At 48.6% G+C, this 20,753-nt stretch overlaps 1 protein-coding gene across 3 annotated transcripts in view; it reads right to left on the bottom strand.

The window, feature by feature from the left end:
• The window catches only part of RNPS1 (RNA binding protein with serine rich domain 1), a 337,071-nt gene that overhangs the window by 181,570 nt on the left and 134,748 nt on the right, over positions 1 to 20,753 (bottom strand). The window contains exon 1 of one of the 3 annotated variants that reach the window (XM_069646965.1): positions 15,027 to 15,214. The exons of 1 other annotated variant lie outside the window; for it this stretch is intronic. In XM_069646965.1, the coding sequence (XP_069503066.1) occupies positions 15,027 to 15,091 (65 nt within the window). In that variant the 5' untranslated portion in view covers positions 15,092 to 15,214. Of the gene's footprint in view, positions 1 to 15,026; positions 15,215 to 20,753 lie in introns of those variants that run through there. One more of the 3 variants, XM_069646963.1, reaches the window with a different exon arrangement.

The following is a 20,753-nucleotide window of genomic DNA, read 5'->3' as shown; positions in this document are numbered from 1 at the left end:
CACGGACTGACAGGACGAACGTCAGTCCTATGCTGCACACCAAGGCACCACACACACACACACACACACAAAATGAAAAACTGAAGAACATCTTGCCACTGGAGTCGTCGCAGTTTTGGGAGTTGATGTCATCAAACTTTAGTATTGACGTTTCTCCCCAAAAAAAAAAAAAACACAAAGCTTGACGTATTACTCAAAGCGTTGACGTGGACTCTGAGATGGAAGCCCTCAGGGGGCATCGAGTCGTCCAGTCGATGCACAGCCCCCGCTGCCGATTTTTATGCCAAAGCTGGAAGAGAAGATATCAAAAGATGAGGAATACGTGGGAGGACACAATCAATTAGAAAAGAAGGTGTGGGGGATTCCAAGATGGCCGCGATGCTGTGAACACCGCGGCCGCCGGGCTCCCGTCCCGAGGCCCTTGTACTTTGTCTCCAGACCGACTTGCCCTCCCCAGGCGGTGGTTCTACGAGGGGATAAGGCTCGGGAGCGGCTGTGAGCCTTTGGCGGCGGGGTCGAGGAGAAGCGGGGTCTGGGAGCTGCCAGCCCCGCGAGTGTTGGAGGAAGCGGTCTGCGGCCGGCGCTGCTGCCGGGCGCCCAGCGGTTGCAGTTTTCGCTGCCAGGCTGCAGGGGAGGCGCTGGAGGCCCGGCCATATGCTGGTTTGGGGAGTGGAGTCCCTCGCTGCAGGGAGGCAGACCCGGAGGCTGGAGCCCCACACCATCGGCGAGGAGTGGAGGAGGCCGGCACGGGTGGCCGGTGAGGACGCACTCGGGACCTGTGTTCGCAGGAGGCCAGTGCTGCGTCGAGGACGGCGCGCCCCCATCTGCATGAGGATGGGACAGCCCGAGGCAGGGGAGGCCCCCTTGAATGTGCAGGGCGGCAATCACAGTTTGCCCACTCCAGCGGGGATCCGTGAGGCGGAGGTGCTCCCAGCTTGGCGCAGGCATGATGAGGGGGAGGGGAGGAGTACTCCCACAGAGTCATTAGGAGGAACAAGTTCTGGCACGTGTTGGGAGTTGGTCATCTGTGCCAGTGGTATTGATGTTTTCATGTAGGAGATTGGGACAGCTCCAAGCAAATAGGCGGTGTATCTAGTCGATCTGCTTACGACTTACAAGGGGAGAAGTTCCCTCACTGGCTGCGCAGTGTTAGCATCAGACCTGCTGAGCCTCACCTGGGTCCTCTGGTGCTCCGCACCCCCGGCAGATTTTGAGAGGATTAATTTTTGGACCTATGCTGCGGGGGTGGGGCGTGAGGTGCTCGTAGTCTCCTGGGTCAATCGCTGCTCCTCATTTGGCTCCGTTTTGGAAGCGGCACAACAGCACCATACCCCATATTTACGGCGTTGAGCCCACTCGGCCACCAAAGAAGGGCATTGGTGCGCATTGTTCAGTATTGAGCCCCCGCGGTGAAGGAGATCTGGGAAGCCAGCGTGTCACTTGGCGCCCTGTCCTCCGGGCATCATGTCAAAAAATAAGCTTAAGGACTTGCAGTCCCTTCAGAGATCTTTGAGGAAAGTGCAAGAGAACGCATTGACTATAAGGATGTTGATGACCCACAGGCAACACCTTCTAATGCCTGCCCCCGGGGGAGGCTGCGACGGATCGGTCCTCTTCAATACCCCATTAACCGGTTACTCAGTCCGCGCTGGAGCTCCTGTTGGCGGACATGCTTGCGAAGATTACTGCGGCTGGCCAAAAGCAAATAGAAGCTCTTAGGGAGGACCTGGCAGAGGGCCTCCAGGAGATCAAAAGGACATTAGCATGATAGAAGAGAGGGTGGATACTAACAAGAGGGCGATTCGGGACTTCGCTGAAGATACAAGGAAGACGGACTTCCTCCTGGAAACATTGGCCACGGCTATACATAATCTGGAGCTCCAGGTGGAGGAATTGGAAAACAGGTCTAGGCGCACGAATATCCGCATTAAATCCCTCCCGGAGGTCTCTCAGGAGCTGGACTTTCCCCAAACTGTGAAGGGCATATTCGCAGACCTCCTGGAGGAATCTGGAGCTGTGGAGATTACCTCGACAGGATTCATAGAGTGGGTCCTAAGCAGGCAGACCCAGGCGCGAGACCCAGGGATGCCCTGGTGGCCCTGCATAGCTTCTGTGAAGGAGCGAATTCTTGCTGCAGCGCTAAAAGCCGGTCATTTAACATACAATGAGACGGAGATAGCACTAGATCAGGACCTGGTGCAATCGACACTACTCAAGCGGCGACGAAGGACTCCGGTTTTGTCCCATTTAAGAGCTCAGGGCATTCGATATAGGTGGTTGCATCCCTTTGGCTTGGCGTTTGACTGGGAAGGGAAGTCGCAGAGGATCACCACCTATGAGCAGGGTCTGGCCCTGCTGGGGGTGCAAGAAGACGTGCCGACATCATCGTCCCCACCCTCATCTCAGGCCCCCATCCGCAGAGTGTGGGAATGGTCCACAGCCCGCTCTAAGAAATCAAAGAAGAAATGGTAACAGATCGCGACTGGGGGGCCCACCGACAGGGGACGAGCATCAGCTGCAGTCTTGATTGGGTACTCACAGGTGCAGGGTCGGTCCTGTAGGGGCCTTGCCAGTTGGAGCCTTAATTAGCTGCCTGGCGAGTCCACGGGTACTGAAGATTTTCTCTTTTAATGTGAATGGCCTTAATTTCCCAATCAAGCGCAAGAAAGCAGAGCGCTTCATTAGGAGCTAACGACCAGATATCATCACGCTTCAAGAGACACACATCCGTAAGGCGGATCAGGGTAGGATTAGGTTTTGGGGCTACTCCAGATTGCTACAATCTACTCAATCCGAAAAGAGAGCCGGGGGGTGGGGGGGTCCTGCTTGCCCTTAGAGACGGGCTGGAGCTATATATTGCGGGGGAATTGGTTGATCATTAAGGGAGGTTTTTGGCGGTGTCCCTGGTGGGGGAGGAGCAGCCACTCACGGTAGCAATGGTATATGCCCCGAATGCGGCGCAAGATAGCTTTCTCCGAACCTCCCTGGGGAAGCTTGAGAAGTTCGCCAAGTCTCCCATTAGCCTTACAGGCGACTTCAACATTGCTTGGGACCCAGCGATTGACAGATCGGCGGGAGGGTTCTTTGAGGAGGCCTTCGTACGACCTGAATAAGAAATTCAGCGAGTTGGCGTTGGTAGATGTATGGCGAGAACTACAGGGGGAGGCAGGGAGTGGGGGGTATACCTTCTACTCTCATGCCCACCGGTCCCATTCAAAATAGATTGTGTGTGGCTGTCAACCAGACTCCATAGAATGTTTCCTGGAGCCTCCCGTTTTTGTTGGAGGCAGTGTGGTGCAGTGGGCACATATATGGTGGGAATGTCCGCAAATTGAGAGCTACTGGGCTGGGTTTGGCCTTGCGATAAATCAAGTTCTGGGGTTGGGTCTGAGGAGTATCAGGTGCCCGGCGATACTGGGCCTGGGGTGCACTGGCCTCCATTAAATCTAAAGATGACCGTAAACTTTATGTAATAATGATGTTGGCGGGGGCTATGGTGCTAGCTCGCAGATGGAAAGCAAAGGATCCCCCGCAGGACCACGGATGGGTGGCAAAGATGTGGGATTTGCTGGCAATGGAGTGGCTTACGTATTCTATCCAGGGGGAGCATCTAAGATTCAGAAAGGACTGGGCTTCTCTGCTGTGTTATTTGATGGACGGCTAAGGCAGCGTTGGTGCCCCCGAAGCATGAGACTTTTGGGGATCGTTACAGACTAGCCTGAAGAGACGGACTTCTAAAGGAGCTTCTTGCTGGAGGCTAGCCCAGCTTTTAGTTCAATAAGGGGTAGGTGGGTGGCCCTTGGAGGGAGTGGCGCTCTTTGGTCTTCTCGAGTTTGGGGGGGTGGAGGGAGGGGAGTGTTTTGGGCGTTTGTTTTTTTTTTCCAATCTTGAAATGCCAATAAAAAAGTGAAAAAAAGAAAAAAGGTGTGAAGACAGGAGAAGGAGCTAGGGGCAGAGATGGGTGGACATCAGGGAAGATGGACAGGAAGGCTTCAGACGAAGGCGGCAAGAGAGTGTTGCAGGACTAGCTTGAAGAGGATTGTATTGTCTCAGATGAGGAAGAGGTGGAAGGCATGAGTATCGGGGACAACGAGCCCTAGATTGCAGATAGGGAGGAGATGGGACAGAAACTAAAAGGGGCTCATGGGAGGGGAAGAGACCAGGGACTGGTCCAAGAACCACTGCAGTAGAAAGATGATGGCGAAGTCGCTGAATGGCGGGGCACCAGACTACCCAAATGGCCTTGTTGCAGGGAGGGGAGACGTGCACTACATACCATGGTAGACTATGGACAGACAACCCAATATACAGCTTGGCCTCCCTTATGGCAGGAGCGAGCAAGTTGATATACGCTCTCAAGAAGGACAGAGCCGGGGTCACCCTAGTGAATGGGGATATGAAGAGCTTGTTGCAGCAATAAGAGGAGCGAGGACACAAAATATGGGACCATGAGGGGCAAAATTGAATAGCAATGTACACGATGGGGCGCCATTCATTAATGGTCACGCCCACATGTGGAAAGAGCTTAGTATGTACCCAGATACTATGGACTTGGGGGCTGCAGTGGCCCGTAACATGAAACCAGATTAGGACCAGGTGGACGCTAGAGACCCGAAAATCATGGGACGACTGCATACCCATTTTCTATCATATATTGGTCCGAGCGCTTCCCCCGGATGTGCAGACATCCCGAGATAAAATAGTACGGATAGAAGCAAAGAGGTGGCCAGAGGAGTCCGTAGATAATGCTGCAAAGACAGAACAGGTTGTTACAGAAGAAGCTAGCAAAGCCGTCAATGGAAGACGCAGTGCTCACAGGCCCAGTGAGTAGGCTCTCGCCCAACGGGGGTGGGGGGGCCAGTAGTGGAGGGCCAGAGCAAGGGGGAGACCCAAAGCCACAGTACACACAGCAATATGTGGGGGTGCAACTACCTGGCTTCTACCCAAAAGGGTGGTTTGGTGGGGGGGTGTTGAGGGGGGAATTACCAATCAATGGGATACTACCAGCAAGGCAGGGGGGTACTCAGGGGACTGGGGGTTTGGGTACAGAGCGGAGGGTCCAGGTTTTTAGGGCCAAGCTTTCCTTGTGGGCAGTGAAGATAGGACAGAATGTTCTCCTTATTGACAGATACGGGGGCCATCAAATCTTGCACAAAGGAGGTTGGGCTCCCGCTATCAAATAAATTAATGGACACAGGTTCTCTGGGGCCATTGTCACGGTTCCAGTTACACAGGATTTTCCACAAACAATAGGTACACAACACCTTGTAGCAGCCCCATCGTATTCAAAAGACAAGCGCATAAACATGCTGGGGAGGGACCCGTTGGCAGTGTCTTGTTGGCAGCTTCAGTTCGGTTTTCACCATGCATCAAGCTTTGCTGAGATTATCGGATCGATGTGGGTCCTCGTGCGCTGTTTGTGCGATTTATATGTTTGTTGTTGCTGTGTGGTGAAGTTGTTGTTGCTGTGTGCTGAAGTAAGTGCGGTTTGCTGTGCGGAGAAGTGGTTGTGTGGGTTTATTGTGTGAGATATGTATGGGGAAAGTTGAGTTTGGGTTAGTGTTTTTTCGCCTTAGTCTTTACCATTCATTTGTTCGACGTCTCTGGTTGCCCAATGGAATTAGTATTGTAGTTTACGGGTGCGATTGGGTGGCAAGTTGCATCTAAGCTATTTTATAGGTTCGAGTAGCAGGTTGAGGCATGCTTGCCCCCGCTTTGGTGGTGGTGCTGTATATTTACAGTCATCAGCTCCCTTCCTACCCATTTCCTGTTGGGGATCCCAAGCTGCCTACGTTTCCTCCGTCCACCAAAGGCGTGTTGAAATGTCATCCTTACCCTTCCCTCCTGATCTCTCCATATTAATTCCTTAGTGTGATCCTAACTTAGCTACGTTTCATTTTGGTATAGTGGTATGCCATATTTTTGTCCTCCCCACTAACCCTCCCCCCCCCTGTTTATGGAAGCTAGCTTGGGAGGATAGGGAGGTTTGGTTCCCTCGCTGTATATTCTTTCCGCAGAGTATGTGCTCCCAGAGGCGTTCCATCTAGTTATGGGGCGAAGAGCCAGGTTTGAGTAGTATTCTAAAATCGGGGTGATCTCTCGTGTTACGTATGTTTGATAGCTCATTCCAGGTTTTTGGTGCAAGGTGAGAATGAAGATCCTCTGAATTTGTTTTTGTTGTATGGTTTTGTTTCTAAACCGATGTCGCTACTAGATCCGAGTGGTCTTGTTGGGCGGTAGACGTTTATTTTCTCTTAGGAAATCTGCCCCTTGGCCGTGGATCGCTCTGTGCATTATGCACATTGATTTGAACTTTATTCGCTGCTTTGGTAGCCAGTGTAGCGTTTTCAGTGCAAGTGTGATGTGTTCTCTTCGGGGGTCGCTTGAGCAGGAGTCTGGCCGCAACGTTTTGCATGTGTTGGGAGTTTTTTTTAAAGAGTTGCTCCGGCACTCCTAGGTAGGGGCTGTTGGCGTAGTCTATTCTGGACAGGAGAGCGATAATGGTGAGCGTTGTGGGCGAATGAGAGGAATGGTAGGATCCTTTTTACTGCATGTAGGAAGAAAAAAGCATTTCTTGATTAGAGCGTTTACTTGAGGCTCTAAAGTTAGTTTGTGGTCCATCAAGACTCCCAGGTTTTTTACTATCATGCACACAGCACATTACAAGGGCAACCCATGCACAAGAGATGTTCCTGTATAGTATCCAAATATCACTGGGTTTGGTAGCAGGGATGAAAGGGAAGACATTCAAATTGGCCACAGAGTTTCCGTTTAAGCTGTCTGTGCACAAGGAAATTGCGCCAGACATGCGGATATTGTTGTAGTTAGAGGAGACAATAACAAGAAAAGACATGGTGATATGTCTGACAGATGACGGAGACATTGCATGGCATACAATCCTCTGTATTGAGCCCAAGTTGACATTGACTAAAGTGACCAATGAGCAGCTTTTTGCAGACAGCGAGGAGGAGGGAGCAATGACGTTCCAACACCACATCCCCTGCCCAATACAAGTGCTGGAAAGGTTAGTTCCCCAAATGAGATAGTGAAGAAGCAGGCTGTCTACCCTCAGAAGGTCCTGGAGGTGAGGACATCATTGACAGCCGCACTGTGCAACGTATGTGCAGGTGCAGCCAGAGATGTCAATGGGGAAGAGTGGGAGCACCAACTGGGGCACGCAGGGTCAGAAATGGCAGTGTAGCACTGTAAATATAACAGCCTTTTGAGTATCGGCCACAGGCTAGTAAAAAACATGTGTCTTGTCAAGCCGCAGACCTCATGTCCTAGGCAAAGGTGCATTTCTTGAGCACTCTGCTACAGCAGCATGTTGGAGAGATGTTGCAAGTTGGCAGTTCCCAGGAGAACTGAGCCACAGGGGTATGTGACCAAAATATACTTGCGAGGCCAGCGAGCTAGGCACCTGGATGCTAGAAAGGAACTTGAATTAAACACAGTTAAATGAAATCCAATCAAATCACCCTTTGGCAGATGGGCCTGGGAAGAGGGCTGTGGGGCAAGGGCCAATCACTGGGAAAGTTTGTGTCCCTATGGTGCAACAGTGTTTAGTGTCCTTGCTGATGTCCGGGGGCTCCTCATTGGTCGGACGCCGTGTGAATGTCCCCCTTTGCCAAGCTCAGTTTGTCATGTGTGATGAGAGCTGCCCAATGGCAGATGAATAAAGTTCAAATTGTCAGCACAATCACGTAATGCTTTGGCACACTGTTGGCGCGGTATGGAAAGGCTCGAGACATCAAGATGGGTGGCGGGGCACAATGGGGGCCCAGGATGGCACTGACCCAATTACAACTACTTAATGCATGCCTGGATATAGGGGACTGACGTAGTCCCACCAATCAACTCTCGTAAAAATTAACAAAGGTTTCAAATGTGTTCATGAAAATTATGTCTCGTGTATAAAATTGTTGCTCGCAGTAGGCAGCGTCGACAGCTTTCCTCACACAGTTCTGGTCCACTGTGCTGTTTGAACCATGCTGTCCCAGCTGCGTATGTGCCTCTAATAAACTGCGTTACTTTCCGCTTGGTGTACCAGGCGTTACTTGCCTTAGAGGACCCACACTACACATCAACCGCCGTCGTCCAAAACAGCTTTCCCGTCATCCAATCCTGTGTTGGGAAGGGTCCTGCATCAAGTTCCTCTGCATGCTCCTTCCCCGAAGACCTTGCACCAGCATTTGTCACCGACTGGAGAATTCTGCAACCCCTGGGCACCACAGACCATAGCTGAAGGTGGGAAAGCGACCATGGGCCCTCTTCTGAAGACTTGCTGAGTCCTAAGAAGAATCTGTTATAACAGTACGTACCCGAGCCCCCAACTCCCTTTTAGACTTGTCCTCTACCCTTGGAACTCTCATTGGACTCCAGAAGGCCTGCACTAACCTTCACCCCCGGTTGCCCCCGTCTCACAAAACTGTGCAGAACTTGGTGAACATTTGGGCACAAGGCCCACTACATCTAGAGATGGACTTTTGTTAGTGTTGTATTTCTGTGGACCTGTAGTGCTGCATACTAATACTTACCTTTCTTTACAGGGGTGTGTCATGTTTTGTGATTGTATACATGTATCATTTATTTAGTGTTGTGTGAAAATATTACAAGCTAGTAATATTTTTTTTCCATAGTGTTATGTGGACAGAAATAAATATTTGTCTGTTTGGACAAGTGTGTTCCTTAACTTTTCACTATGTGCGCTCATTGAGGACCCCTTATCAGGCTCACACCTCCCGAGACTTAACCTTGACCACTCGCCCGCTACCTTGAACTGGTTTGGCTACAGCTCACAGAGTTGTCCCGGTCACTAAACTAAGTTGGCCTTCTATACTTCTGCCCACCAGGACAGAATATAGAAAAGTCCCAAGACCAATCCCGCTCCATTGTATCAAGATTGACAGAGCAACTGTTTAGGTGCCGATGGTAGGATTCCTTCCATAGAACCAATGAAGCAGCTTGACAGTCATAGGTTTGCATGATGTGCCCAATTCTCTATAGCCAATGATGCTGTATCCTGGTCCTATACTGCTTCTACATATAGTTCCATTCATAACTCAATCGTATGAATTTGTCCAGCATACAAATACACAATTGAGGAGCTGTACTCCGATTCTTCTCAAATATCCTCTATGTAAAATATCTTCAAAGCCTATCACTCAACTGAGGAACAGTTGTAATGCGCACACGTTCTGTTACGATTCAACTGATAGGGGTTGCTAAACATAGTGGTTATCACAATAGCTCTAGAATCATATTTATTATTGCAGTCATCTTTATTCAGTCCATGCAAGTTTGTTTGAAGCCATCTTTAAAACCCACAATACTCAACACGCCAGGATACGTAGATTCAGAAAATATGCCCGTCTAGAAAGGTTTAAACAGTCGGTCTTCCAATGGTGAATGGATTGCTGGGTACGTTTGACGAGTTTACAAAATACGAACTCAACATCGGCCCTGGTTAAGAGCCCATCCTCAATAGTTCAGGCCCAACCCTCCAGAGACGAGTGGTTACTGCAGGCGTTGCTCAAGGAATGCACAAATGCTTTGCCATCAACATCTGAGATCATAGTATTTTTCTTTGTTAGATACGGTCAAATTGCACTTATGGCCTTCAAGCCTACAAGATAAGATTTTGTTGTACCGTGTTCTTACTTTGCTCTTTGTTTTCCATGAATATGTGGCATTATTTTCCAGAACCTGGCACCAGAACCAATGATTACAATATCATCATGATTTTTCTGTTCTTGCTAGTGCTCGAGGTAGGGGGACCATTGTTAGCAAGAGGTTGGTTTGTTCTTATCAAGATTAAGCTCATCTTTGTTAAGGCATTAGTCCCAATCACATTTGAAATATGTTTAGACTAAATTCTGCCAGTTCTGAGCCTGGAATGTTCAATAGCCATAACCCAATTGTATGAATTTGTCAAGAATATAGATATACAGGGGGGCATGCGGTTGAGTGCTACTGGCCGTAGTACACACCCCAAGCATCAAACATTAAACACAATTTACCATTCACCATGAGCACACAACATTCTTAATAAAGTACAGCATACATACAATTGTATTGGTGCATTTGAGTGTGTCTAATAAAAGCAGAACCATGCAAGACATGTGCTATTAATCAAGGTCAATGTGCAACTGTTTATTTTACTCTCTGATGATTGAACTGTGTGTTATTAGTAATTTTGATTTTCTGGTCTTAGGCTAAATCAAATGCACAAATACAAAGATATATGCTGTACTTTATTAAAAATGTTGCACATGGTGAATGGTGTTACACATTTGAAGTATCACTCATTTTAGTGGCCTTGGCTTCATTACTCAGCGGAGAAGAATCACCCGAAGCAGTAAAGTTAGTATTAACCATGTTAGTGACCATTTACTTGCGGTTAGTGTGACCACAACTTTATAGGAGAGCACATAACCCATCGGCGTCTAGGTGTTGGTTACAGGAGAAGGGCATAAAGGCAAGGTGCAAGTTACAGGACAAAACACATACAAGTGCAACGTTGTTGAAGAGCCATAGCCAGGAATAAGTGCCATCAATTGAAAGTTTTTTTTTTTTTAAGACATTTACAGAAATCCAACTAGTGTGGCTTGTACTTATTTCTGTGAATACTGAGAATGGTAGTTTACACAACTCCATGGTGTCAATATACTGGTCGGACAGAATCAGACACCAGTAGAGCGACCAATGAGTCAGTCATTACTGTGCCCAAGAATGCCATGTTAGTGATTTCAAAAATCAAAGAGACAGACTAAGCATTGTGATAGAATCTTTGGCAGTAAGAAAATATAATTTTATTTGCAATTCTTTTGAAACCACGTCTAATCATTTGTGAGTCCTTCAAATTATATGGAGCAACTGTACTGATCTTTTGCTGAGGCATAAATTAACCCACCACCTCTGTTGACTTTATTATGGGATTCAAGATATTGTCCAGGCCGGCAAAGGTCAAAACACATTGCCCTAGAGCAGCAGTATTCAAACTGTGGGGCGCACCCCTCTGGTGGGCTGCAGCCTCATGCCCAGAGGGGGCAGGGGGGGGTGCGCATCTACAGCCTGAAAAGTTGCCGGACAACAGATTAAGCAGCCTGCTGTGCCGTTGAGCGCTGCTCTGTGATGTGCGGCTGGCTCTCTGACTTGTAGATGACTATGATGCGTTCAGAATATGCAAACAAAGGAATGCATATTCCAAACACAGCGTGCGAGATGCTCTGGAGTCACACAACATGTGCCCTTCATTCTTTGTGTTGACAGCCTTTCAGGTGTTTGTTTTATCTGTATAGCGCTCCAAACCCAGAGGTAGAAGGGCGCTTAAGAAGACGGTTACAAAGTGAGATATATACAATTTTAAAATACAGCAATTTACAGAGTTTACAAACATAGTTAACCAGACGGAGGTGTACACACATATCTAGGGGGGGTATGTGTTACTCTTTGTTCAGGAGCCAGCCGATAACCGGTTTCCTGAAGATCTGGAAGGACTCAATTGAGTGGTAAAATGTTCCAAAGTTGGGAGGCAAGTACTGTGAAATTGGCACCTCCAGCTCTTTTTAAAGGAGAATCTAGGCACTGTCAAGCATAAAGTGTTGGAGGATCTGGTGGCGGGTTTCATGGTGAATGTATTGGTGAGGTATGGTGGGGCTAGGTGGATTAATGCCTTGTATGTGAGGCAAATGGTTTTCAGATCAATTTATTGTTGTATGGAGAGCCATTTGCACGATTTCCTAACAGTGGATATGGGCTCTCACCTGGGGATGTTAAGTGCAGCTTGTAGTGCGTTGTTTTGAAATACCTGTAATTTGTTGATTATAGATAGGTACAGGCTATTGCAATAGTCCAATTTGGACTGTATGAGGGCTCAAGCAAGAGTGAGGCAGTTATTAGATGATAGGAAGGATCTACTGTCCCTAATTAGCTTGCCTGTGTAGGCAGAGGCGATCATGTTAGTTTGTTTGGTGAGGTTAGAGTTGGCATCAAGGTAGAAACCTAGAGTTTTAACGCTTTCAGCGATAGGGATGGTGTGATGTGAGCATCGATATTGATGTTTTTGTAGTTAATAAGTTTAGACAGGTTACTAGGAGAGCCGACAAGGAGGAGCTCTGCCTTCTCATCATTCAGGCAAAGTGGGGCAATTTATAACTGATGGCCCATTTAACAAGCCATTGTTTTTATACAGTATAACATTTCAGTGTTAAGAACTAAACATGAGTAATTTTTATTCACCAGGCCAGCACAAGTATCCCGTTAGCGGACCAAACATATGCAAAAGAGAATTAACGTGCAACACAAAACTATTTTTCGTGTCTCTTTTGACACACCAAAACGTTTTAGTTACATATGGGGCATCCCTGGAAAGCTTAACTGTAATGTTCTTGCTTAAGTTTTCTAGTCGTTGCATTGGGACTTGAACTAGATGCATCCTCCCAGCATCAAAGCTCTTGTCTAAACAAGCCAGCCACTGCCTAGCAAGCACACCAGATGAAAACGCTATGTCACTTGGCATCTTGATTAGGAAAGTGGAGTTCATTGTGTGTCACCATGCAGACAAGTCAATGGCAAATCAATGCAGTGATGTGTGCAGCAATGATTTGTGGGCTGCACAAGTCGCCACCCTGTTGGTTAATGGTGTCCATGTGGTGCTTCCTTATGCAACAGCACATATACCCATTTTTGTCTGATGTGCCCTATGTCCAAACAAGAGCACACTGGACTGTTTGGTGTATGTGACTGACGAGCATGCCATACTGTGCCCACACTACACATAAAGCAAGCAAAGAAGTTGCCTCAAATTGTAAATCCACGAGGCCAAATGCCCTTTCTACACTGCCACACCATTATTTTCACTTGCTGCAGGCCAGCACTAATAAGCGATGCTAAGGCCAGCTTGGTTATTTAAAAAATGTGCCTGATCTTTTTTGCCAAAATAACCCCCTTAGCCTGAGCAATGGTGACAGGGTAGTTAGTAGTGGCTGAGGAACTGTGGGCCCTTTACCACACATCAGAAGCCCGTTTTGTTTAAAACGCGTTTGCTTATTACTGGACAGCCTCAAGTTTGAAACAGGTACAACCCTTTGTGTAGCCTTTCTGTGCATTGTTTATTGGGTCGCTCTTGTGCGGTATCCTGCCCTGTCTGTAGATATAATTCCCTAAAGATGTTTCTGTATTGGGGTTGGCCATGCCTACACTGAGACCCAGCCCTTCCCCCTCTAAAATTCTTCAGAAACAAGAAGCAAAAGAGCCCTTGTACCCTATTTGAGTGGCTGATGTTGCAGCCATTTCATAATCGTATCCAAAAAACGTAAGCTGTCCAAATGAGAATGTATGCTTCATGGTTACAAACATTAGTGTGAGCATTGTGAACGATGTGAGCACCAAGCCATGCATCAGTTATGCATTTAGAGATTCACACATACAATCCCTTTAATTGCAGACTTGTTTATCACATGTAGAGTTCTCCGATCGCTGTTATGGTCCTGAAATGCTCTGTGATTTAATGCAAAGTATACAGGAATCCTCATTGGTGCCATTTGTCCCCTTTCCAATGCAAAGTATACAGGACACCTCATTGGTGCCATATGTCCCCTTTCCAGGTATTTTGAAAGAGTACAATAGGAGTGTACCAGACTGTCCATCTTGGAATGATATGGTTAGTCTAGTATTGCCCCTTGCAAAATACAAGTGAGGTGGTACGAACAGAACACCTGCAACACAGGGCCAGGTCAGTGGGCCCTCAGACCCCGAGAGGCTGTTCACACTGCAGTGTGCCAGTACGGACAGTTTGAAACTGCGTTCAAGCAAGGCCTTCCCTAAGAGCAGGTGACAGAAAAATAATTTACTTGGGCAGCAACAGCTGTGTTTTCACATTAGAATTCTCTTGATCCCTTAATGTCACTTTAGCAATGTTCATCCTAGACAACACTACACTCCTCTACACTAGCACCATGCACAGACCTTCATCTATAGTACCCGTCACCTGCCTTACACACAACTATCCACTCACAGCCAAAACCTGGCCTTCAAACCACACACTGACAAAAATGCCAACTGCCTCCCCACAGTAACACTGACAAGCATCAAGCAACTCAACCGATTCACACCCTGAAAACAAGTCCACACGTTGCTGAACACGCATATGCTTACTGGCATGCAGTTTCTCCAATCTACCTGGCAGCACAATTTTATCAACAGCACTGTTCCCCTCCCCATTCTATCACCACCCCGCCCAAGCATCAAAGCTGAGACGTAAAAGTTCCAATTACACAACAGCGTTCTCCTCACATCTCCGTATCGGTTGTCATACATCCCATGTGCGGGTCCAACCCCTGGAACCAGTCTGCACTTTATAACACTAAAACATAAAATCGACTGAACAGGGTCCTCCAGATAATGACCTTGCAAAGAGGATCTCTATTAAAACAAAGCTCAATGACTTACAGACGAGGAGTTTAATTGTGTGTGCCAGACTCCCTAATAAGAGCCAAAGGAGAATTTAAAATGAACTGGAGCAATAATCACATCCTACTAGGTGTCATGCTTCACCCAGTAGATAAGAGCTAACTCTATAAACCAGGAGCAAGTACACAGCGACCTGGAAATCTAACTGCCACATGAGATGCACACTTTACCACTGACTGCATGAAGGAGCATCAATGAACACTAACAAACACCAGGTGTTTCAGGGCGCGACGGGCATCCACTGACGATCGAGTCCTGGACAGTTAAACAAAAACGGGGCTACCTTACATAAAACAAAAACAACACAGAGGTCTTGGTCGTTGGGCCGTATACAGAGGGGTGCGATCCGCGAGCCGCCACCCCCCCAAACAACCGCCAACTAGGCCCTGAAGCATCGGCTTGGATTAAGAGCATTAGCGCCAATATCCCGAAACCTCTTAATAGGAGAGCCTGGTTAGCCGCACAACTCCCATAGCTCTGACCGACATGACTGGTCTCCTTAGTAGGGGATGGCGGGCGATTACAAGCGGAACCCGCCCGAGCCTTGTACTTACATCTTCCTCCCTCGGCCTGACGCCCTCTGCCGCCCAGACTCAGCTGCTACACCGGCGCGCTCCATGGCTCGTCACTGAGCGGCTGCAACTTGCTACTACGAACCCTCCGTGCTGGATACTTGTGTGCGTCACGCATACTGGTTAAGAAAACAAAAAAAAGGACTGAAGCAAGGAACGCCACTACTAAAGAACGAAGACGGACTAAAATAAATAAAGCACGAAACCGTCGGCCATCTCGGAATGGAGAGCGCCAAACATGCCTAGACCAGGGTTTTTACGTTCTTTTCCGGGTCTCCAGGGCAGAGCGAGAAACCTCCAGGCTTCCAAAGTAATGAGGGGCAGCAGTGATTCACGGCTGCAAACTGGCTTCACTCAAGGGCGTGACCTGCAGGTTAAAGACAATTTAAACGGCAGCATCGAAAGCTGCTTTTCACTCCGAGAAACTGGGTCCCTCCTTGATTGATGACAGCCCCCTGCTTTTGTTCTGTCAGGAGACCCCCTTTGCTGATGGATAATAACATTACAAAAGCTGACCGGAGGCCTAAACGGCAGAGGATCACAATAGGAAACCAGTGCACGTGAAAACCCTTGGATTTAAAAGGGAATGTTTTGGAGGCATGATACATAAACCTGTTTTTTAAAATAATTTTGATATGAAATAGTTTAGAATGTATTTTTCTTTAATGCATTGATGGATATGTGGTGGCCTCGAAGGACGACAGGACGCAAGGATACACAAGTGTGTGTCAACTGTCATAGCTCTCAACCATTTGTCTTGCAATGGCGGGTGAAATCACCCGATTTTGTTTTTGGCGGGTGAGACGCCCATTGGAATGAATGGGCGTGCAGGAGGCTTGGCGGGTGAGTCAGCCCTTTGCAAGGCGGGTGATACCTGCCAAAAGCGGGTGAGTTGAGAGCTATACAACTGAACTGTCCATGTGCGGGCCAGGAGCAAGTACTCACAGTTTCGGTCTGGGCCGCCCAGTTACTTCACTGGAGGCAGGGTGTGCACGTGGATGGCACACTGTAGACTTCCAGGGCCCCCATGAGGCCTCCTATGGCATTGGACTTATGCCCTGGAAGCTAGGCTGAATGGGCTCCTCTGGGCCTCAGTTATGGTGTCTCCTTAACAGGAGCAGTGCTGTCTCCAGACCTCTTGTCTGGCGCTCCGCCAACATTCTCTCTCGGAGCACGGGTCCACGAGATCTCGTTCTGCCGAGATCTCGCGAGACTGCGCTCCCGCGATCACGTGATGTCCCCACAGGATATTTGGTGTGTTTTGTAGCAAAATAATGCAATCCGCTCATATGTGGCTGTGTCTGTGTGGCCGGAACGCGTGGTGCAGCGAAGCGCATAACAGATGACAGACACGCTGCTTATGGTTCACAGGCCCAGCTCCGTCTGTCTGAAAGGGCACAAAGCAGGCCTCTTTATTCTTGTCTCTGCGTCATGACATTGCACGTCATGTTGCAGTTCACGTGACACTACACTCCTCCCAATTTTTATAACAACCGACCTTAGCCATCATAACAAGTTATGAACAACAGAAAGTGCAAACTGGTTTTAAACAACATTCAACTCACAAAAACCCACCCCATGTGGAGAGACTCATGGTTCTCTCCAGGTGGGATTTCTGTCCCCTAAGCGTTCCTGTTTAGGTGCTCAGGTCAAAGGGCCTCATTCTGAGATTGGAGGCATGAGGCCCTTTACCGGTACCGACTCCGACCTGTACCGACCTGGTTCAATGGGGACTTAGCGGTGTAGTCCGACCTTTGCGGGACCGGTAAATTCCCATTGAAAAAGGCAATCCCCATTCCCATTGAGCCCCTAAAGGGCTCAATGGGAATGGGGAGGGAGCTAATAACGGTACCGCAAATTGCGGTACCGTTATTTGCTCCCTGGTCCCTTTGCGGCTCCTGCTAAGGGTGCCTGGTAAAACCAGGCGCCCATAGTGGGACCCGCTAAGGGACTCGTAATAGGGCGCAAAGGGATTACCGGCACCGATGTCCTTAACGGTGCCCGATATCCCTTTGCGCCCTACTCGGAATGAGGCCCATAGTCTTGTATTTGTATTTTATTGAATTTATTTAGCACTTTAATCCAAAGTGCTTTACAAGAGGAACAAGAAAAATACAGCAAGCATTAAATAACAATTGAATCACAACCAGAAAACAGTACAAGGAACAATTTACATTATTGCTGAGGTAAGGCGAGTGTAGAGAGGGACCAAGGTGTGAGAGGGAGAAGGAGGTATGAGTGGTGGGAGAAACAGAAGAGAGGAAGCGAGAAGGTGTAAGGGAGAAGAATGGAAGGAATACGATTAGAGAAGTTAGGGAAGGAGGGGGTAGAGAGGAAGGAGAGGGTGGGGAGGTGCAGAGGTAAGAGAGGGAGTAGGAGGTGAGGGAAGAGGTAGTAGCAGAAATAGGAGAGGAAGCAAAAGGTGTTAGGGAGGTGAATGGAAGAGATAAGATTTTAGAGAAGTGCAGAAGGTAGGGTAAGAGGGAGTAGACCTCTCGATTCTCTGGCGGGGTAGCGCTGTTCCATCTCGCTAGCAGGGGCCGGTCCTGGGTGATGACTGGATTCCCTGGCTGTTGGTTCAGCTGCCACCTCTGGATATAGATCTCCTGAAGTATCATCCATGTCACCTGCATCAGGATGGGGACATGTGGCGTCCATGTTTTGTCCGTACCAGTCGGTCTGCAGCCGAGGTGGGCCTGATAGCCTCCTGAAGAAGCTGGAGTTTCATGTAACTAGCCGTTGGTTGTCGGCGGCTGTCACTTGCAAGCCTTGCACTCGCACTACCTTCAGGGGTGATGGCTCATGTGGGAGGGATAGTTTTCCTTCCAAGTGGCGAGTTCTCTCCAGGACTGTCTCCGCTGGCTATATCATACTCCCTCAGTCCTCGCCTGCTGTTCTCCTTCTCAATAGTCGCTTCCCTCCGGGCTTGCATGTCTCCATTATCTATTGTTCCTGGATTTCTCCCCTCCAGTTTGGGCAGAAATGTGCGCGGGCATCTCCAGAAGAGAGCCTCAGCTGGAGCTACTCCTGTCAAGAGTGTGGGGTTGTCCTATACTCGAGGAGGAATTGGAACAGGGCTCGTTTTTCACATGATCCTTGTCCATGCTCTATGTGGAAACACTTGCAATTGTCTGAGCATATCTCTTTGGGGAAACCGTGGGTTGCAAAAAAAAATTCCAAGAATGCTGTCTTGGAGGGCCAAGGACGGGACAAATTCGACCGCGGGGTACCGGGACCACTGGTCTACATTCACTAGGAAATGTCTCTTTGCATTGACCCGAAATCCATGTGGAATGTTTCGCCTGGTTTTCAATTCTGGGCATGCACTGGATGGTTGGTTCTCTGACATGAGGGGCGGCGGTTTGACACCACTTGCAGGCACTGATAAAGTCTTCTACCTTTGTTTCTAATGCTGGGAACCAGACCCTGAGTCTGAGACAGCTTTTTGTTTTGGCTGCACCTTGGTGTCCATGGTGAGCAAGAGCTATCACCAGTAGGAGTCCGTCGTCAGTGAAGGTAAGTTTGCAGCGTATTTTCCACAGTTGCTCCAATGTGTGTTTGGCCTCCTGCGTCTTGGAGCCCAGGTCTTCCAGAGCAGACTTCCATTTATCTGACACCAAGGTGTCAGAGAGGATTCGGAAGCACCCTTCATTTGAAGAGGCTGCTTTGATTTCCACAATGTCCATTAAGTTGGGGACGGAACTCTCTATGACGAGCCGTAAGTGCTCTCCAGCTGCCACAACCTCCTTGGAGAAGACTGTGTTTGACAGTTTGGGGTGTCGAGATAAATAGTCCACATCATTGTTTTGTCCTGGTCTGTATCTCAGGTCCACATTGTATTCCTGGAGTGCGAGCAGCCATTTTTCAGTGCATGGGGTGGAGGGGGCAGTTTTCTAACCCGCCTGTCATGATAGGGAGAAGAGGTTTGTGATCAGTGACCACCTTCACTGGTTTTCCGTAAATGTATTTGTGGAAATGGCAGCATCCCCACAGTACTGCCAGGGCTTCATGCTCTATTTGTGAGTATCTTTGCCAAGTAGGTGAGAGTGCTCGACAGGCATATGCCACGGTGCACAGTGTGCCGTCTTTGTTGGCCTGGGGGAGGATGGCTCCAAGCCTGAACGGGCTTGCGTCCACGATGATCTATGTGCTCTTCCGGGGGTGAAAAAATGACAGAATGCATTCATCAGATAATGCTTTTTTGATGTTGTGGAACGCCTTTTTTTCGAGAGCTGACTACCTCTAGGCTGTTGGCTGCTTGGTGAGGTTCTGACACGGTCGGTAGGTTCTCAATGAAGCGCCCACCATAAGTGACCATACCCAGGAAGCTTCTCACCTTCGATACGATTTCAGGTGGTTTGGCTTCTTGAATGTCTTTGACTTTTGCTGGGTCAGAAGATATTCCTCCATCCTGAAAAAATTAAACTGAAAAATTCGATCTTGTTTCTTAAAAATTTGCATTTCTCATGGTGGAGGGTTAGGCCCAGTGACTGGACCCTTATCAGTACGTTCTCTAGCCTTTCCACGTGTTCACTTTCGGACCTGACATGTATTAGAATGTCATCACATCATTCTGAAACACCTCTCCGACAAATGAGATGCCAAAGTTTAGTCGTTTGTACCGGTAGAGGCCAACGTGGGTGGTGAAATTCGTGATGTACCGACTGTCTTGGTGGAGTAGGAGCCGGAGGTCGAAGTTGGAGAATACCGTTGTTCCTTCCAGCTCTGCAATGATGTCATCTTAAGTGAGCATCAGGTGTCTTTCCCATCTGATTGCCTTGTTGGGCAGCCGCATGTCCATGCAAATACGAACTTTGTCTGGTTTTTTGGGCATGTGGGCCACAACAATTGGGGAAACCCAGAGGGTGGGTCCTTCGACTCGCTCAATGATGTCGAGGTCGACGAGGTCTTGGATCTCTTTCTCTACTTTCCTGCACAGGTGGAAGTGCACTCTCCTGTGTTTCATTACCACTGGCTGGACCGTATTGCCGATATGGAGCCAGATTGGTTTCCCTTCCATTCGCTCTATTCCGGTGAATATATCCGGGAACTTGATGCAGCACTATCTGTCGTAAATCTCCCCCGTCTCACCTGGGATCGCTTCTTGCTCTGTTCCGCGGGATGATTCCTCTTGTGGACGGATCAGATCTTGTATAGGCTCGCTCGAGTCTCGTCCGGCTCCAGAGCGCGTTCAGAGTTCCGGGAAGGTCGCAGTTCCAGGATGTCCAGGAAGAAAAGTAGCGGTCGCTAGGGTTGAGGATTCCGGGAGCAGATATAGAGGGAAAGGGTGCAAGGAAGGAAGAAGGAAACAGGAAACTAGGAATAGTGGATTCGCCGAACAGCACACACACATCAAGTCACTACCTAATGACAGCATTGAGACGCGTGGGGGCGTGGCCAATTTATAGAACGTGCCATGTCCGACGTGAAGGCTGGTGCGAGGCAAGTCACTTGGCACAGCCATGTTGGGAGTAACAAGGAATACAAGCCCGTCGCGATAAGGACCAGGAAGTCAAGAAAGGGCAAGTTCTATGGGTCATGACAGCATGCCTCCTCCGAAGACCTGTCCACCAGGTTTGCCCGGGTGTATGAGATGGAATCTTCTAAGGAATCGAGGGGTATTTAAGTTAGAAACTGGTTCCCAGGTTCTCTCGCTAGGAGGATATCCTTTCCATTCAACCAGGTATTGAAGTCGACCCCGTTTATACC

The sequence above is a fragment of the Ambystoma mexicanum genome, chromosome 2q, assembly GCF_040938575.1.
Source record: "Ambystoma mexicanum isolate Mex_15411 chromosome 2q, UKY_AmexF1_1, whole genome shotgun sequence".
NCBI classification, from domain to species: Eukaryota; Metazoa; Chordata; class Amphibia; order Caudata; family Ambystomatidae; genus Ambystoma; species Ambystoma mexicanum.
Note: the sequence above shows the minus strand (reverse complement) of the source record. Positions and strands in the feature narration are given on the sequence as shown.